This window comes from Otolemur garnettii, unplaced genomic scaffold (genome assembly GCF_000181295.1).
Source record: "Otolemur garnettii isolate 467f Iridium unplaced genomic scaffold, OtoGar3 scaffold00010, whole genome shotgun sequence".
NCBI lineage: Eukaryota > Metazoa > Chordata > Mammalia > Primates > Galagidae > Otolemur > Otolemur garnettii.
The window spans coordinates 29178127-29196812 of NW_003852405.1; the positions used below are offsets into that span (position 1 = coordinate 29178127).

Here is an 18686-nt window from a genome sequence, read left to right on the forward strand (position 1 = left end):
GGAAAGGTGACAAGGCTTTCTTCTGGTGTCTTGGGTTAATGGCTTTGGAGTTCTGAGCTGTTAGAAAGTCCCTCTACCCTGAGACCTCCACATGGAGCGGAGACTGCAGCTGTTCCAGTCCCCAGCTGTTGGAGTCTTCCCAAACCAAGCATCTCATAGGAGTAAAGGAGATTTTGAGATCAGCCCAACACCAGAAACCATATTCTTCCTCCCATCTCTTCCCCTCTCCCCTCCTTTCCTTTATTCCTTCCTCGTTTCCCCTCCCTTCTCTCTCTCTCTCTCTCTTTTTAAGAGACAGAGTCTCAGTCTGTCACCCAGGCTGTAGTGCAGTGGCACCATCATAGCTCACTATGGTCACAAACTCCTGGGCTCAAGTGATCCTCCTGCCTCAACCTCCTGAATAACTGGGACTACAGGTGTGCACCACCACAATGGGCTATTTATTTTTTGGTAGAAATGGGATCTTGTTATGTTACCCAGGCTAGTCTCAAACTCCTGGTCTCAAATGATCCTCTTGCCTCAGCCTCTCAAATTGTTGAGACTATAGGTGTGAGTTATTACATCCAATTAATTTTTAAATTCTTTTGTAGAAAAGAGGTCACGCTATTACCCAGGCTGGTCTCAAATGATTCTCCTGCCTCGGCCTCCCAAAGCACTGGATTACAGGCATGAACCCCAGAACCCAGCTCCAACCTACATTTAGATGCAACCTCAAGAGAGACCCCAAGTCTCAAAAGAGACTCAAGAACAGCTGAGCAGTTCTTGAGTTCCTAATCCACAGAAAGCATGTGGAATTATAAATCATTATTGCTGTTTTAAGTCATGAAGTTTTGAGAATGATTTGTAAGGTAGCAACAGTACCTAACATTCACAATAAGGTCAAAGTTGACTCCGATTTTATCTTTGTACAAAGTTTGGAAATTGACTCTTTTCTTTGCAAAGCGCAATTATAAAAATCTCATTTGCCTTTGAATTTTAATGGTCTTCTGCAGTATCATAGCACATTGCAATAAAAATAAACAAATAATCAACTTCTAGTATATTCTCAATTTCAAAGCTTAATTATTAAATAATTATAAACAAACTTCTAAGTCATTAGTTTCAGAGGAAAGCATCAACATTTTCTTCAATATTTTGCATTTAAGTGCTAATATTAGGAAAAATATTGCATAATTAAAACTAAATCATTCCCCCTTAGGAGCAAATCAAATTTGTCCCCCTTAGGGACAGCAAATCAAATTATGAGTCTGTTGAATCAATTCACTATGCAAGTAGGATGATAGTCCTCTGAGGGCTGATTTTCTTTTATCTCCAAGATTCTTTAAAAAAAATACAATTTAGATGAGAATTTTTCGTATATCTAATCTCACTCAAAGTCAGAACTTACTTTACTTTAAATTACTTTTAAATGGCAACCCTGAAGGCTAAATTATAAATGGTAGAGGAAACCACAACTGGAAAAAGAAAAAAATTAACAGATAAGTTATCTACAAGTGCTCCAGCAGGCCTCACTCTCTGTTATCCCATATTGTGTGATAAACAGAGTTCACCCGAGCTGTGTGTGCATCAGGCCCACAACCTCCCAGTATAATTCCTGGGGTCCAGCCTGAAGGCTGGGCATGGTGGCTCATACCCATCCTAGCACTCTGGGAGGCCCAGGAGGGAGGATTATGAGAAGGGACACCAAGAAAGGGGCTTCAAGGATGGTGGGAGGAAAACTTGGCCTGCAAACCAGGAAGTCTGGAGGGCCCATAACAATGTGGGTGGTAAATAACCTAAGTAACCAATGACCAATAGAAAGAGACCATCAGTGACCAATAGAAAAGGGCAATATTGCCTGGAAGTGCAGAGAGGCCAATGAAAGACTTGCAGCCAATTTTAAGCAGAGAGAAAGAGGGTTTTTATACCCTGCAGGCCTTTGCATCTCTCTCTCTCTCTCTCTCACTTTTTCTCCTTTTCGAGAAGGAGCTGCTCTAAACTTTCTCTTTGGTCTTCTGAAATAAAATCTGTCCTTGTTACCCTGAAATGTGTGCAGGCCCTTTTGCTTTCTCTGCACACTGCCTGTGCCGGTTTTATTTTCAGTTTCCGTTCACTTCTGCTTTTGATTACCACTGGGCCTCTGTTGACCTTTCTAGCTCAGCCGAGTAATTGAACCAGGCCAACTGGGTTGGGGGACTGGGATCCCTGACCCCAAACAGATTATTTGAGCTCAAGAGTTAGAGACCAGACTAGCAAGACCTAGACCCCATCTCTACAAAAAATAGAAAAACTAGCCAGGCATTGTGGCGGGCGCAGCTACTTGGGGGCCTGAGGCAGGAGGACTACATGAGCCCAGGAGTCTGAGGTTGCTGCGCGCTAGGCTGATACCTTGGCACTCTCGCTTGGGACAGCAGAGTGAGATTTAGTCTCTAAAAAAAAAAAAGAAAAAGAAAAAGAAAGAAAGACCTGAAGGAAGGAAATGAATAAGCGGCGCTTAGGGTGTCTTGGGAAGCTTTAACGTCCTCTCCCCATCATGTCTTACAATACGGCCACTCCGTTATGATCCAAATAAAAAATGGTTTGTGTCTGCCACTGCTAAGCTCCTGTACTTGGCATGTTACACCTCAAAACGACCAGTAACACACCTCAGAAAACAAAAGCACCCCAAGAAATGCTGCTTTCAATAAGAGTTTGAATTGCCAGAGTTTCAGTTACTTCCCCAGAGGTCTCTGAGTGCTATGTGTGTGAGACATTTTTAATTCCCCAGCCCAGGATTCCTTAGGGAGGATGGGTGAGCCCAGGATGATGGCTCAAGATGATGAATTGGGGTGCAGGAAGAAATAATTTAAAATTATTAAATTTTAAATCAATTTTAATAATAAAAATGATTCAATCTAAATTTAACAAGTGGAAGAAATTATGCTTCACCAAGCTTTAACAAATAGACTGACATTGTGGTGGCCATATATCAAACAGTCAACTGTCACCTACATTGGGTCTACATGTCTTTGTGAGGTATTTTTTGGGGACAAAGCAACAATTAAGATTATCACTATAGAGTTTAGTTTTAATTAAATTTTAAAATCCTGTCTCATGGAGGTTTGCTTTTTTTTTGGCAGTTTTTGGCTGGGGTTGGGTTTAAACCCACTACCTCTGGTATATGGGGCCGGCACCCTATCTCATGGAGTTTTAACTAAGTTTCTTCAAAATGGTTTCATTTTAAGCAGCACTGTGGGAGGCTAAGGCCAGAGGATCACTTGAGGTCAGGAGTTAGAGAGTAGTTTGGGCAATATAGCCAGATGCTGTCTCTATACAATATTAAAAAGAAAAATATCCAGGCAGGTGCATACCTGTGGTCCCACCTACACAGGAGGCTGAGGTGGGAGGCTCACTTGAGCCCATGAGTTTGAGGCTGCAGTGAGCTAATATCTCACCACTGTGCTCAGCCTCGGGGGACAGGGGAAGGCCCTGTCTCTTTAAAAAAAGGGAAAAAAAGTTTTAGTTTAAATCACTTTGTGCTTAAAATGTAAGGGAGAAACAAATAGTTTTTATAGTAAATAAAGCAGAATTGCTAAAATGATTAGATATCTCACCTTTACCTCACCCTCTTATATATTTTTGCTTTGTCCATTTTACCGTTTATATCATAATGCACAGTAGGGGCTACTGTTCAAATAATTTTTACTGATGGTATCTGTGATCAAAAAAGTATGGGAAATGATATCCAAATGTATTAAATGAAAAGGGAAAAATGTGGGAGAAAGAATCTATAACATATTTCCTTGTAGAAAATGAACTCTGCAAGGATACAATGCCCGCATTCTAGGAATTAACTGCAATTTTATATCCTTAAAATGTTCAACTAGGTAAATGTGTTGTCTATTCAAAATCAAAGTTTAAAATAAAAACACACACACTTATATATACAAAAAGAGAGAGAGCGCAACCATTAAGCATTATATGTATTTATACTCTATTATGTAAGATGGTAGATCCGTATATTGTCATGGTAAGAGCACTTGTATTAATTCACCTTTTTGTTTCCAGAACAAAGTACAACAGGCTGGAACGTGGTAGTAGCTCTAAATAAATATCTGCTGTTAAATGAAACTTCCCAGATGGACGATGTACAAAGCTCTCATCTCCTCCTGAAATAACTGCGTCTTTCCACAATCTGGAATACTGTGGATCTTCCCATTGTTCTCCTCTCCCCTATTCACTGTATCCCCCTGCTAGAATTAAATAGGCAATTATAGATAGACAGACAGAGTAATAGAGTAGTGCTCCATACCACTGTAGGATGGCTGGAGTTAACAATAATATATTACACAATCTCAAATAGGAAGATATGAATGTTCCAATACAAAGAAATGATAAATGTTTAAGATGACAGGTAAGCTAAGTACCCTGATCTGGTCTGTACATATTACATTTTCAAATAACACTATGTATGCTTAAATAAATATGTTGATTTAAAAATTAAAATGTATTAAAAGTAGTATCTTTAAATGTCCTATATTTGTGGTATTTGTATCCTCTGCATTTCTCGTTCAATCCTGTCTTTTTTCTTTCTTTCTTTCTTTTTTTTTTTTTGAGACTGAGTCTCACTTTGTTGCCCAGGCTAGAGTGCCATGGTGTCAGCCTAGTTCACAGCAATCTCAGACTCCTGGGTTCAAGTGATGCTCCTGCCTCAGCCTCCCAAGTGGCTGGGACTACAGGTGTCTGCCACAACACCCAGCCCACCCAGCCAATTTTTCTTTCTATTTTTAGTAAAGATGGGGTCTTGCTCTTGCTCAGGCTGGTCTTAAATTCCTAGGCTCAAACGATACTCCCACCTTGGCCTCCCAGAGTGCTGGGATTATAGGTGTGAGCCTCATCCTCCTTTTTTATTTTTTTTTTAGTTGTCCTCTGTCTCATTAAATGTGAGTCCATTTCAGTTTAAAGCAATATTTTAACAACTGTAGCTAGAGTTAAACATTAATCTACATTTCTAAAAAGTCTGTGTTGGTTATGACTGAAACTTCAGGACCTACCTAGAATACCTGGGTTCAAATCCTGCCTCTGTCTCTTGATAGCTGTGTGACTTTCTGCAGATTTCCCAGGCTCTCTGAAATCCTGCCTCCACTTCCTCACATGTGAAATGGGAACAACTATCATATCAGTGCCTGACATGTATTCGCAATACATGTTCAATCTGGTCATTACTACAACTATTATTTATTATTTCACCCCCACTTCCCTTGGGTTAATCAAGCAAGTAGCTAGCTATGCCCTTGGCTGTCTCACAGATATGTGGCAGGCAGAGCCAAAGACTGCTGCATTCCTCTAGGAGAATCCTGATGGACTGGAGATGCACTGCAGGGAGCAACCTGTAGTCATCGTGGGAAAGCACAGGCTGTATGAAAAAGAAGTAACAGGGCGCTGACACCCGGGGCGGCTGCTGACATGACGTGACAGAGCAGCCCTTTGGACACAGTCCAGCCAGCCGAGGGCTGCAGCTGAGGCAGGCGATGCTGGGAGGTGCCAACTCCAGAGCTTTACAAGGGCCAGGCTGGTGATGGAAAGGCTTGGGTCAGACGCTGCAGTGCACTGAGGACCACCCACCCTACCCAATAGCTGCAGCCACACCACCCACATGCAGAAATGGACTCAAAGCGGCTACATCTCCAAAATTCTCAAGAAAAGCAAAAGTCTGCTTTTTAATTTATAATCTCCCAATTTTAAAATGTGGCACCCACATAAAAATGTCTGCAGCCCTCATTCAACCTGAGGGCTGCTCACTTGTAACCTCCGGTTTCAGAAAGTTAGTGGTCTAAAGTCGGTATTGCCTCCAAGATCGGAACCCCAGCTCTGTTTTTGCCTGCTGGGGATTTCAGGCAAGTTACTTAACGTGTCTGAACCCCAAATTCCAGACCTGGAAAGTGGAACATGGCAGCTAATGTGGAGTGAAGTGAAACATGACAAGGATCAAGGATGAAATGTGCACATTCAAACAGTGGTGTAAACAATATTCTAGGGACAATACACTCTGCACCAAAAACAGAGTCGAGTCGCCACAATCATAGCCCTCCGGGAGGCTGAGGTAGGAGGAGCACTCGAGCTCAGGAGTTCAAGACCAGCCTGAGCAAGACTGAGATCCTTTTCTGCTAAAAATAGAATAATCAGCCGGGTGTTATGGTGAGCGCCTGCCTGTAGTCTCAGCTACTTGGGAGGCTGAGGCAAGAGGATTGCTTGAGCCCAAGAGTTTGAGGTTGCTGTGAGCTAGGCGGATGCCACGGCACTCTACCAGGGTGACAGAGTTAGACTCTGTCTAAAAAAAAAGAGAGAAGAAGAAATAGAGGCAAAAGTAAAGAAGAGGTGGAAAAACCAGGTCAGTTTCACATCAATCAGTGTCTATAAATATAATAGGCAGTGAAACTCTGGATCTTTGTAATACTTGGGTCATAAAAATAGAAAAATTTTTGGCATACACTTGAAAGAAAAATATCCAGCAGCAGCATCAAGGAAGAGGTCTGGACAGGTCCCTGACAAGGTAGCTGGGACGCCAAAGCACTGCTCATGAGAAGATCACACGGAGGCAGGAGCAGAAGCCTAGTTAGGACAGGGCAAAGGTCGGCTCAGGGCTCAGCCCCCAGGGGACAGACTGGGGGGAAACTGCTTTCCGAGGCACAGAGTGGAGGGAGCTGGCTTTATTTCAGGATGTAAAACCAAGATGTGTATTTGGGAAGGCTGCAGATGTGTGGCTGTCTGCGCTGACTGCTTCAGTGGTCACGGGAGGGAGTCGGAGGCCTCAGGAACCAGTTCTTAGAAAGAGGAGCTGAGAGGAGATTATGGTGAGAGGCGCAGACCTGGTCTCAGGGAGACCACCCAGCACTGGGGGAGAGAAGGGCTCACCTCACAGTGTCAGCGTTAATTAAGGTCGTGACCCAGGCTTCCTCAACATCCTGGGGCTCATCTGGGGACTCTGGATTATTATCCCCTCTGCCTTCATATAATCAATTATTAATTCTTTTTTACTTCGGGAGCTGGAAGGGAGGGGAAGACGAGAGAGACAGGGCAGGCTAATTAGCAGGCTTCCAAATGCTTCCTGCCCCGCAGGCCGAATGTCCCAGGACTGCAGCCGACTAGAGTGGCTCCCAGAGCTTTTTCACGGTAGAAAACTTTCTTCAGACAAGTCTTACGTGGAACCACAAGAACACAAAAGCAGAGCTGTTCTGGGCAGCCTGAACACCCCAAGGTGACTTCCAAGGGTTGCATCAATCTGTTTGGAAAAATGGCCTCCAGAAGTTCCCTTTGCCTTCAAGCCTCTGACAAAAGGGAGGGAGGGAGGAGTTGGCTCCGGAGTGTTTGTGGTTCGTGTGGCCCAGTGGTGACAGTGCCTTCCTTGAGCGTGTACTATGAGCCACAAGCTGTGTTAAGAACTACGGGTTCTCATCTCATTTAATCTTCCCAGCAATCCTGTGAGGACAATTATCCACATTCTCTAAAGGAAAGCACTGAGGCCCCAAGGAGATTAGTGAATTAGTCAAGAACGTACAGTAAATGAGAGTCGAACTGACGTTATAAGCAACTCCAACGATTTATGTGAGGTCTGTTAAGCAGACTTAACATCACCTTTTATGCGGCCTCTGAATCCACCTTGTCTGTGTATTTGTGATACTAATGTGTATTTGCCACTTTAATGCTACATACATTTAATAAACCCAATATAGCAAAGGAAGGTACTAAGATGTTAGGGCAGGTGTGAGGGTCCTGGGGTGGTAGCAGGAAGAAGGGAGGAAGGAGGAAAAGAAGGAAGTTTACAACACGAAGGAGTCCACTGTGCCCTAAAGAGCGCAGAATAGAAGCTTATCTGGGAAGACAGCCAGACAAATCCATATCCCCCCAAACAGCAATTCTGTAAGGAGCCATTGAGCACTAACAAGAACGGGTTAGAGAAAAGTAGCTCCTTCACGCCAGAAACCACCTAGAGGCACCAAGCTAACAAAAAATGCAGGCGACTTGTATATGGAAAACCATAAAACTTTACTTAATGAAGAACATCAAACTAGACTTGAGAAAACAGGTCTGACAACATTCAGGAATGGGAGGATGTCGGTTCTATGGAAAGTAGTCTACCAATGTAATACGATCTGTGTTGAAGTTCAAATCAAAGGCTCAACAGTTTTTATGGGTCTGGCAAACTAATACTAAAATTTACAAAGAAAATTTATAGAGGCCTCATCGATGTTCCCTGCTGGGCCCTGGCATGCGGATAACAGCTCCATTGCTACAACTATTATTTATTATTCCTCCCCCACTTCCCCCAGATCAATCAAGCAAGTAGCTAGCTCTGCCCTTGGCTGTCTCACAGATGTGTGGCAGGCAGAGCCAAAGACTGCTGCATTCCTCTAGGAGAATGTACAGGCATAGCCAACTTAACAAAAGAAGGGGAAGGGGAGGGTACTGTCCTTTGGTTATCAGGATATAATTTGGATTTGTTAAACTGAAACTATAACGTTGGTGTAGAAATAAACACACAAAAGAACTAAATAGAGAAACCAGAGGCAGACCCACGTCAACGTAGGGATAAGTCATTTCACAAATGATCTTTGGACCACTGGGTACATTTTTCATTTCCATTTAAAACATCTGATAAAATTTTATCTCCTCCTACCTACCTCATACTATACACAAAAATTAATGCAGATGGAATAAATGCTCAAACCTTCAAAACAAAACTGAAAATACAGAATATTTTTATGAGATTATAGCATTCTTAAGGCTCAGATGCAAAAGCCGATGGAAAAATATAAATATACCACATCCAAATATAGAATTCCCATAGGACAAAGTACATCTTAAACATGATTGAGAAAAAATATAAATGGAAGAAAATATTATGAGATATCTAGCAAAGTATTTGTATCTAACATGCCCAAATCAATTAAGAGACAAAAGAAATCTAACAGAGAAAGGGTAGGGGCAAGATTAGGTCTTGGTAATTCTTAAAAGAGGAAATACAAATGGCCAATAAAGTCATTTTTTAAATGTTTCATTTCGCTAGGAATTAGGAGAATGCAAAGTAAAATAGCAATACAGAAACATTTCTAATTTATTGGACAGCCTAAAATTAAAAGGTAAGTATTGATGAGATGTAGGAAATAGGAGCATAAATCTACAAAACCACTTTTACTTATTTTTTTAAATTTTAAAAAATTTTATGTCAGATTAATATGAGGGTACGAATGATTAGGCTACATTGTCTGCATTGCTAAGGCAAAGTTCAAGTTGTAGTTGAGCCTTTCACCCAGGGGATGTGCTGTATACCCTTACATTGTGCACTTTAGGTGAGAGCTTGCCCGTGCCCTTCCCTCCTCCAGTCCCCCCTTCTCCCCTCTTGAATATAATTGTGCAAAACTGCCTTTTAATAGCAAATCTAAACTATAGATTTTAAACTATATATGTATGCATTGACGTATATTGCATATATACTTTTTTTTGCGATTTTTGGCCAGGGGTGGGTTTGAACCTGCCACCTCCAGCATATGGGGTCTGCACCCTACTCCTTTGAGCCACAAGCACCACCTATTGCATATATACTTTTTAGGGTGGAAAGTTTTTTCTTAAAAGAAGAAACAAATTCATTTCCAGAAATACTCCTTAGAGATCTCTTCGACATGGGCAGAGGACGATGTGTTCGAGGATACGGATCACAGCATTGTTGGTAACAGCCAAAATTTTAAAGCAACCTGAATGTCTGCTAATAAAATATGATACATTTATAGAATGTAACATTACGAAATGGTTATCAGGAAAAGCGAGGTCTCTATGTATCGATAGATAAAGCTCAAAAACAGGACACACAGTGACAAAAGCAAGTTTCGGGCTGATTAAATAACACCCAGGAAGTAGCAGACACAGCCACCACCACAAATGGGAAATGGTGCGGCAGGCTGAAGGGGCAGATGGATGCAGAAAACTGGGAAATTACTTGGGCCAGAGAGTTGAATATGCCGTTAATTACTGTCCGTGTGTGATTTTAATTGTTTTCATAGATTTGGTGAGGACTTCCCCCTTTCTTTCTAATAATAGCACCACAGAGCTCTTACTGGTTTCAGTTTTAACCGTTTTTAGGTTCACAAATCTTCACTATGGAAATCTAGCTTTTCTCCATTCCCATCCCAGGAAATATGAATTTCTACAACTTAAAAAAAATACTTTATTTAGGTTTTCACCCAGGATCCTGGGCTGTCTGGAGGAGTCTTGGCTGTGCGGCACATTCAGTTAATGGTGAAAAGATCTTAGATCTCCACTTGGTCACCTTCATTCCTTCCCCCTTACTGTTCCATTTTCTCTTTTCATGATCGGGCTCTCAGAGAGAGAAAGATATTTTTCAGATAGGAAGGAACTACTCTACAAACCCAGGGGTGCAGCCAGGGCTCTATTACGGTAGCTAAGAAGGAGAACCTTGTCTCCCGCTTCCTTTCTCTTTGAAATGACAGGCCTGGGGCTGGGAGAGCTGAGAAGCCAGAGTGGGCAGGGCAGGTGTAGCTTGTGCGAGAAACTGCTGCTTGTCTACCAAAACCTGTTTTCCTTTTCTTCCATAGTGACAGGTCTGTAGATGGGCCCCTGAGCGACTGCTGGCTTTCAGTACATTTCCCAAACCCCCCCTTGTAGCTGAGATGTCGTCCTGTGACTTAACTTCTCACCCATGGAGTATGAGAAGTGATGTGTGGTGCCTCGGGGTCTGGGGCTTAAGAAAGTGAGCACATACCCTCCGCACTCTCTACCCCCTTCCAACCAGTTGGACCCTGGTCATGGAGGGACCTGGCATTCACCATGTAGATGCCAACAATGTCCCAGGGCAGTGGTTCTCCAGGTGTGCTCTTGAGACCCACAGGGATCACCAGGACTTTTCCCAGAAGGCCATAGGAGGAAACTATTTTCACACTAACACTAAGACATCATGCGTCTTTCCCCCCAAATTCTCTCACAAAGGTACAGCATAGTTGGGCACGGACTGCATTGTAACACAGCCGTCTGAATACAAAACTGAGTATGGAATTTCAGTTCTCTCCTACTTGCCAGACGTTAAAGAGACTGAAAAAACATACAGCAACGTCCCTCTCATTGTTTTTTGTTAAGGTTTGAAAAACATCATTACTGTTCACAAAAGTTGATTATTTAGACTAACTGTATAGATTTATGATTATTTTTAAATGGTTTAATAAATAAATATTTAGCATTTTCTGTTTTAATATCTCTCATGATGACTATCAATAGATAAAGCCCATGTAAATGAAAGCTTTTAAAGGCTCTTCATAATTTAAAAAAAGTGTAAAGAGGTTCTGTGACCAAAAATTTGACAATCCTTGCCCTCGGGTTGAAGGGACAATAACTTGGAAAAAAACCTGCATCTCTTAAATGTGAGGACTGAAACTGCCCTTCTCTCACTCCCAGCGGGGCTGCCCACCAGAAACGAGAAGGAGGCTCTGTCTTTTCCCAGTTATCACTGTGTCTTTTTATTACAGTACCTTGGGCTTACTCTAAGTCATACAGACTACAGTCATATAGCGGGGATATTAATATATGAAAGGACTAAAACTATGTGACCTTGGTCTGCTCGGGTAGTAAGGACACAGACATTTTAGGCTGAAAATGTGAGGACCTTTGCTTGTTATGCCACTGCAAAATATTTGGTGCCGCTATGACTGTGATAACTTGGAACACAGGCCACGTTTCGGTGGAGCCCATAGCTAGAGAAGAAATGACTAGAAAGAGCTAGAATGTTAGTATATTGTTTACTGATCTTTGCTGTTTAAGCAACATGTTTCAAGAATTAGATAAACTCAAGAAATAATTGACTGATTTGCAAGCAGATAACAAGAGGAAAGAAAGTATCCAGTAATTAAAGACCCCAGGAGGTTGAAAAGCCAACTAATTCCCTCCAAACCACAAGACTTAGGCTGTTGTTGCAAAAAGGTTTCCATTAAAATCCACCACCATCATGGAAAGGTCACATGTCCCTGAAGCAAAGCCCAGGATGGTGTCTTTCCACCTACGGTTGCTGTTTTAGGTGGCCTTAACGTAACTGTCATTAAATGAGATGACAAAGAAATCAAGCAGCTTAATAACTGGACCTGTAAAAGAACTTTGGGGTAGTTACAGGTGCTGACGGAAGTAAAAAGAGAAGAATTCTACCAAATTTGGGGGTGGGGGAAATGGTTTTACCAAAGTGAACAAACATAAGCCTCACCATGAAAGCTGTGTTTGTTTGTTTTCAAACTTAAAAGAGGTTCCCAGGAGGGCACCTGCCACCACTTTGAGGGGCCCTGCAGGGTAATGGACAAGGAAGGACTTCTCAGAGGCCGGGGCTCCGGAAGAGAACAGACAAAGAGCTGCTCCAAGGTAGCAGAACCAGGTGATGCCCGTGGGCTGGCTGTGGCAATCGCTGCACTGCCGGGGCAAAGACTCCCGCAATCCCGGCCAGCCCGCACCTGTCACTTGCTGAGGTTCAAGATGGCTGCACCACGTCCTGACTTGCCTTTGATGAGCAGGAGCCTTTATTTCACTTGTACTGGTCTCGCTCTCCCCCTGTTCACTGGCGGCAGAGAGGGATGCTGATGTGAATTTGTCTGGTGAGCATGAAGAGTCCGATGTGAGAACTAGACCCAAGTTGAGATCCAGACTTGGGCACTCGGTGATGGGGCTCTGGAGTGTCCTGGGAGAGGGAGCGCGTGTGTACACTCTACACGGGGAGGAAGGGAACCCAGGGGCTTGCACGGCCCATCAGGCAAGGTGTGGTGGGACCTGTTAGTTTCCCCAGCTTTCCACAGTAAAGAAACTGTAGCCAGGCACCTGCGGCCCAGCTGGGTCCTATTCCCCAGACTTCCTCACAATGACATGGCTAAGTTCTCAAAAATGCCCCGTAAGCTGAAGTGCGGTGTTACTTCTAGATCTGGAACTTCAGCCCTCACGTTCTCGACTCCTCCCATGCCAGCTGGAGGCCACATGTGATGGCAACCCTGCTTCAACCGCAGAGCTGCACACGGTGTGCCAGGAGATGGGGGATCAGCAACTTGGAAGTAACCGTGGATCCTAAGTGACCTCACGGAGAAAAGCTGGCCAGTGTGGACGCTCACGTGGAGTCTGTACCCTGAGAGAAAAAACACACTTCTTCCTCCTCTAAGCCACTACGTGGTGGGCCTCTTGTTACAATGGAATGTGGCTGACATCAGCAATCCACCACCTTTCCTTATACCCCGGGCCTGAGAGGAAATCTTGAGGCAAACATTTGCATGTGTGTGTACACGTGCCCACACTGCACTAGAAAAAGCAGAGTTAATGCAAAACTTGGAAAGTGGAGTATAATAAAAAATATCGGTTTAGTTATATCCTTTATAATCGGCAAATGTAAGTAAAATATTTTCCTGAGTTCAGTGAGTCATTCCAGTGAATCACCCCACCTAGGGAACGCGTTGTGAGAACCCCCAAATGTACAGCCAGTCACTGAGAAGCACAGGTGACTGCTGAGACTTGCAAGGTGTCTGAAACGGACGCAATCTTGCGGGACTGAGTCCATCACCTGTGGGGTCTACACTAATTCTGGACAGTGTCCAAGTGGAGTGGAGTTCTTAGACACCCCGTTGGGGTTGGAGAACTGGAGAACTGGCGTGCAAAACGCCACACATTTGGATTGCGCAGGAAAAAAGACACCACAGAAGCCTAAGCCCACATAGGGTGTGCGCTCAGCATCAGGGCTGACCCTGGCACTCTGCTTTTCGTAAATACTCCAGCTTTGCCTCTGCACCTGCTCAACTCCAGCAATGCTGGTATTGACCTTGGGCACCTCTGCATTGACCACAGTGGCTAAGAACCTACAGGCTGTCACAATGCCAACCTGAGAAGAAGTTAAGTTGGACTTTTCTTAGCCCCCAAGTGTGGTTGAAAACAATAAATCCGAGTGATGCACATTCTGCAGAGTTCTTCCTATAGAATTTGCTAACCGGTGTTATGACCCGAGTCTAGGCTGTGTGACATATGAGACAATATAGAGATTGATCAGGGACTCAGAGTCAGCTGCTGGAGAGTTATGCTTTTCCTGCCCTTCCCTGTTGGGGAGGGAACCCTTTCTCTTCCCCATCATACCCGTCACATGAATAAGATTTCAAAATTCTAAGACACCAGTGTAGGTTTCTGAGCCTGAACCAGGCACAAGCTGGGGACAGCAGGGATAGGTTTAACTGAATGAAAAATTAAAGTTTTGACTTAGATAACTAAAAATGAGACGATAAGTCAATGCTTTTTAAGTGACCAGAAAGGCCAAAGGATCTGCCCGAATCACTGTCCTGAGTAAAAGGGAGACACTCAGTATTTCTTGTTTAAAAAGCAGTGGAGAAACGATGAAGTAGCTTCATCTGCTTGGACCAAGTGCAATCATTTAACACATGGGGTGGATGGGTTTGGGCGGCAATGCCCCACCTGCCTGCCTGGCTATCACGCTTCCACCAATTGCCAGAGACCGCAGAAAGGCTGCCACAGCACCTGTTTCCAACAGCCATACATAGACAGCATCAACAACACCAAAAACCTGATCAGCTTTTTCTCATTGTTCTCCCTTCAAGGCCACATCAATTAGAAACAAGCCCTTGGACTCACTGACCACTACAGGTTCTGGATTTAGGGTGGGAGGGGAAACTTGAGCTGGGGAGAAAAACAGCCCAGCACCGTAGGTGTTCCCAACAGCTGGCTGGAATATTCAAGGGATGCTTTGTGCAGCTACCTGTCTCCTTGATCTCCCTGACTCCAGACTTCTTCTATGGGAGGTGTAAACTTGCGTCTTATTAGACCTAACCATCTGTGACACAGTGTCTGCAGTATGTTAAAGAAGGCTCCAATTAGGTAAGAAAAAGACAAGTCCTTAGAAAAATGGGTGAAGGACAACAGGCAATTCACATAAGGGAAAAATATAAATGATCAGTAAAAATATACTTAACTGTACACAAAATATACTTAACTGTACACAAAACTGTACAACTACACACAAAAATATACTTAACTGTAATATAACCCAAGACATGTATACTTAAAAAAAAACCATTTCGTACTAATCAGAAAGGCAAAATTTTAAAATATGAATTGTATCTGGTTGGAAAGGGTCTGGAGAAATAGGTACTCTCATTCAAAACTGATGAAAGTATAACTTGGAAAAGTCTTTTTGGAGGATTATTTAAAAATAGCTGCACAAATTTAAAATGTATTTGATATGAGTGTGTGCACGTGTGTGTGTGTATGTGTAAGTATACAAAAAGGCCTAGAAGAATATATAACAGACTTAACCGTATTTCTATTTCTCAGGAGAGGAGGGACAGTGGAATGGAAGGAGGGTATTGATAGACTTTTATTTTTACAGCAGGATTTAACATTTGTATGACCACATATTATTATTATTATTATTATTATTTTTTGAGACAGTCTTACTTTGTCACCCTCGGTAGAGTGCCATGGTGTCTTAGCTCACAGCAACCTCCAACTCTTGGGCTCAAGTGATTCTCTTGCCTCAGCCTCCTGAGTAGCTGGGACGACAGGCACCTGCCATAACGCCTGGCTATTTTTAGAGATGGGTTCTTTCTCTGGCTGAGGCTGGTCCCAAACCCGTGAGCTCAGGCAATCTACCTGCCTCAGTGCCAGGATTACAGGCGTAAGCCACTGCACTGGGCCAACCACACATTATTTGTAATTAAAAATTATACAAGAAAATCAGTTACATAAGCTTTTAAAATATTAAACAGATATACCAAATATTTTAATTGATTTATTTCCCCTTAAAACAGAAGTGTTGGGTATTGAGCAGGCATAGTCAACTTAATTTTGAGCACATTTTGGCAACAAAACCACGTCTTACCATAGACAGGTGAGTGTTTCAGTATTTCCCAACCCAATGAAGAAGGTTTCCTCAATACAGTAGAATGTTAAATACAGAAGGGTCATTTTATATCCCTGGATGGTACTGAACAGGCTTGTTTTTAGTAATTAAATATTAAAAGAAAAACTTAGGGAAAGTATTTTGAAATAAATTTGAGAGAATTTTTCAGTACAAAGCAATGAATCCTAGTATTAGTTTTTATCATTCCTTTTGGCAGAGATTGTCTTCAATTTCTAAGCATTTGCCAAGGAAATGACCTTCTGCCAACCCATACTGATACACTTGCCCATTTTCAGACCAGCATTCATTCAAAAAAACCACTAAGTCTTCCAAGAAATCTTTTTGTGTAAATTAAATCTTACAGTTTCAAGCAAAAAGTAGGCCATTTAAAGTATAAAGAGACATTCTTACCTGGTCCTCAAAAGACAGAGCCTGGGCAACGTCTCTTGGGAAGCCGTCAATAACAATGCCCTCTTCATCAGGGATTTGCATCAATTTTTGTTTTATCTCTGTAATTGTTGTTTCCTTTTATAAAGGGAAAGGACAACAAAAACACAGTTAAACTTGGGACACTCACAGCCTGGGTAAAACTTTTCACAGAGTAGAAGCAAGTTATACGGCAGTACCTGTGGGGCCAGCTCTCCCGTTGTAATGATCTTGGCAATGAGACTCCACTTCCTATTGCTGCTGGCACTGTGGATCCTCTTTCTTAATAATTCTCCCACCGAAATGTACTGGAATCCATAACGCTCGGCAATTTTCAAACTTTGAGTACCTTTTCCACTTCCTGGACCACCTATTATTTAAAATAGGCAAAATTACGACCTTATAATACAATAAGGACAATTTTTTTTTTTTTTTTTAACAGAGAGAGAGAGAGAGAGACAGGGTCTCCCTCTGTTGCCCAGCACGGAGTGCAGTGACATAATCAGTATCATACCTCACTGAAGCCCTCAATGCCCGTGCTCATGTGATGCTCCCGCCTTACTTTCCTAAGGTGCTGAAGACATGCACCATCATATCCGGCTAATTATTCTTTTAATTAGGAACTCCTGTTAATAGAACCACTTCCTGCATCTGAGATGCAGACTCTGCACCTGGGTTATGGTTCCATTTATGACATTCTCAATGCCACTTCTGAGTGCAGACCAAGTGGAGACTTAGTTAAGGAAAGGGTAGAACTGTCTATCAGATGAGAGAAATTTCTTCCTAATACTTAGAAAAAATCTGAATAATTCAATGGAAAGAAACCTTGATTATCTTTAACATAACATCTAAGTTTTTTCCCACTGTAATCCAAGAAAAATCTATGGGATACAAACAAAGATCAAAATAACAGAAATGGGTTCCATGCCAACAAAGAGTTAACACGTAATTTGGTGAAATGTAACAAAAGGCACAGCAATTTCTTTTTTTTTTTTTTTTGAGACAGAGTCTCACTATGTTGCCCTCGGTAGAGTGCTGTGGCATCCCAGCTCACAGCAACCTCAAACTCCTGGGCTCAAGCGAGTCTCCTGCCTCTGCCTCCCAAGTAGTTGGGACTATAGGCGCCTGCCACACTGCCCAGCTACTTTTTTTGTTGTAGTTGCCATTGTTGTTTAGAAGCCCCCGGCTGGGTTCAAACCCACCAGCCCTGTGTATGTGGCCAGCATCCCTAACCACTGTACTATGGGTGCCGAGCCAGGCACAGCAATTTTGACACAGTTAATTTAAATAGTTTTTGAATTCTGTTTGCACATATATATCCTTGCCTTATCTCCTTTGAATTCAAAGGTTTTATGCAATGAATATGCACAGTGAATGGAATAGATTCTTGAGAGATGAAGGAGAGAAATGGAGTGGGAAGGGAGGGGTAGGGGAGGTTTGATAGAGAGAAGGTAAATGTTGGGATCACACCTATGAGCATATTGCAAGGGTACAAGTCAAATCTATCAAGTGTAGAACATAAATGTCTTAACATAACAATCAAGTAAATGAGGTCAAAGCTATATTAATTAGTTTGATGTAAGCAGTCCAAATTGTATAAAAAAATCAACACATTGCACCCCACACATGCATGAATGTATTCGTGATCTATGTGTATATGACTTAATAAAAAAAGAACAAATAACTCTGAGTTTGTGATACATTAGTATGAAATAATGAATGTTTTGTGAGGTAACTCATTGTTAATCTTTGGTAATTGCCATTTATTTAAAAAATAATCACAAAATATTAATTATATATGCTTCAGATTTTATTTCCAAACCATATCAGATTAATTTTCTAGTTATTTATATTTCCAAAGAACATCCACTAATTAGATTTTAGAGTCAGAATACATTTAAAAATGAAATGTATAGCAATCATCCCTGTCTGTGAATATTCGATGGCAATTATCAAAGAGAAATATTTCCAAGTGCTTAAGCATAAATTACTGACTGTAGGAAAAACATTTTTAAAAGTCAGTGTCTAATAAATAGTGAAATATTTTGGTACTACTAATTGAAACATAATTATAACTTATTAAGTAATATTGATAATAAAACAGAAAAATGAGCTAATATTTTCTCTACTAACATCAAGACTTTTGTGTGAAGTCATTTTATATCTAATTATTTAATAAATATGTTTTTAAAATTAAATCATAGCTGTTTACATTAATGCAATCACGGGGCATAATGTTCTGGTTTTATGTACAATTTGAAATTTTAATATTTTTATTCTCTCAAGTAATAGATGTACAAAAAAAGGTCTTTTCTGTTCTGTTTTAGCACTTTGGTAAGAAGAGTTGAGTGGATAGATTTGGCTAGCAGAATTC

At 41.9% G+C, this 18686-nt stretch overlaps 1 protein-coding gene across 1 annotated transcript in view; it reads right to left on the reverse strand.

Moving 5' to 3' along the window:
- The window catches only part of AK5 (adenylate kinase 5), a 227219-nt gene that overhangs the window by 191074 nt on the left and 17459 nt on the right, over positions 1-18686 (reverse strand). Inside the window, exons 4-5 of the mRNA XM_003784217.1 lie at positions 16513-16682; positions 16298-16411 (exon numbers count right to left, since the gene is read on the reverse strand). Of these exons, the coding sequence (XP_003784265.1) occupies positions 16298-16411; positions 16513-16682 (284 nt within the window). The remainder of the gene's footprint in view (positions 1-16297; positions 16412-16512; positions 16683-18686) is intronic.